Source organism: Perkinsus marinus, assembly GCF_000006405.1.
Source record: "Perkinsus marinus ATCC 50983 genomic scaffold scf_1104296972612, whole genome shotgun sequence".
Classification (NCBI taxonomy): domain Eukaryota; phylum Perkinsozoa; order Perkinsida; family Perkinsidae; genus Perkinsus; species Perkinsus marinus.
Window position 1 is genome coordinate 3,115 of NW_003201712.1, and position 1,569 is coordinate 4,683.

The 1,569-nt window shown below is 48.8% G+C and overlaps 1 protein-coding gene across 1 annotated transcript; it reads left to right on the plus strand.

Annotated features, from left to right (window-relative positions):
- Positions 1–1,113: 1,113 nt before the first annotated feature.
- Positions 1,114–1,437, plus strand: Pmar_PMAR011193 (hypothetical protein; the record flags this gene model as incomplete). Its single annotated transcript, XM_002766517.1, has 1 exon — positions 1,114–1,437. One exon carries the CDS (start codon positions 1,114–1,116, stop codon positions 1,435–1,437), a length of 324 nt encoding a protein of 107 aa, XP_002766563.1.
- Between the last annotated feature and the right edge of the window lie 132 nt (positions 1,438–1,569).

A 1,569-nucleotide genomic window follows, 5' to 3' on the forward strand; every position in this document is an offset into this window, starting at 1 on the left:
CCCCCCCCCCTCAATGTCTATATCGCACAATACCTGTCGTCGCTGCGCCACAAATCGCACTACTGTAGCCCGCACGATTTCTCGGAATCCCACGTTGCTGTCAAATTTGCGCTCCAGCTGGGGGAAGATTGCGGATGAATTCCAGCTTTTTCCTGAGTGAATCCGATAGACAAAAAATAGTCCGGGCAGCAAGGAAAGGTCACTCAACACGCCAGATTGCTCACTTAGTCGGTAGGAGCCAATCCGCTGTGAGTCGTATCCTCCGTGGGAAACCTATCCGCCTGTCGGCTGGTACTGGTACCTCTGGTGATGTTCGTACTACTGGCCCTCCACATGCTCTAACGGAGAGGGCCCGTAGGGCTATCGTCAGGAGTTTCACCATCGCGAAACGCCGCAATCCATATACTACAGTTAAAACCTTCCATCAGTCTGCAAATTTATCAGTGTCTGTAGTCTGTGTAGTCTATGAAGGAGACAGCTTCGCAGTCGCGCACATGTGTATGCGTGCATCTCATTAGCTATACGGTGGTTCCACTTGCCTCTCTCTCTCCCTCTCCTCTCTTTATGTCGAGTTCAGAGACACATCACGTCATGAGACAACCACATGGTGCCCAGACCCAGGAGACTCTACCAGCGACTTCACTTACACCTGCTACAGCTCCAGTGCGAGAAGGGCATGAAAATGTCATTGCCCCTACTACACCAGCTACCGCAAGTTCTACAAGTGGTATTGGTCGCCCCTCACGGAGATCCCCTCGCCGAGGACCAACCAACTCTTTGGATATTCCAGCCACTCCAAGGCCCCAGGCGAATCTAACCACTACACCACCTGAGGGGGCTACTCAACAGCAACAGGCTACTCAACAGCAACAGGCTACTCAACAGCAACAGGCAGCTATTACTCTACCGATACCTGGTTCGTCAAATGTACGGGTCGAACAAACTTCTGAGCAAGCCTTGGCTGGTTCCAACATTTCCTATATACGTTTGGCTTCAGGAGGGACTTCTGATGTCAACGTTATCTCTGAAAATAAGTTACAATACTACTCTGGGAAAACTCCTGGAGGTATTGATATTGAAGAATGGTTGAACCGCTATAGAAGCTTCTGTAGCATGCTCTCATGGTCACCGGCGGAGCGCCGTCGTAAGTTATTGATGCATCTGACTGGTGCGGCTTATAAGCTTATATCTCGTATGATCTTTCCTCCTGGTGTTACAGATGAGGAAGCTGAGAGAATGATCATAGAGAAGCTACAGTTGGTATATGGCGCCACTGAGCGCAAAGCTTTTCAAAAGCTTATTGCTTTAACTTTTCAACCTGGTAAAGCAAATGCTAATATTGATCTTCATGCCGCTGAGATTCGTGAGCTTGTTGCCATCTCTCTGCCCAAACTTGATAGTTTGGCATCAGAGATTGTTGCATGCAAGTTCTTTTAGAACTCTATTCCTTGGACTGCTGCGGCTAAACAGTTATATTGTACATGGCAAGCACGTCCTCAACACCTAACACAGGCGTTAGACCTCTGCCGAACTTTGTATGATGATGATGATGTACCCATTGAGGGCTCA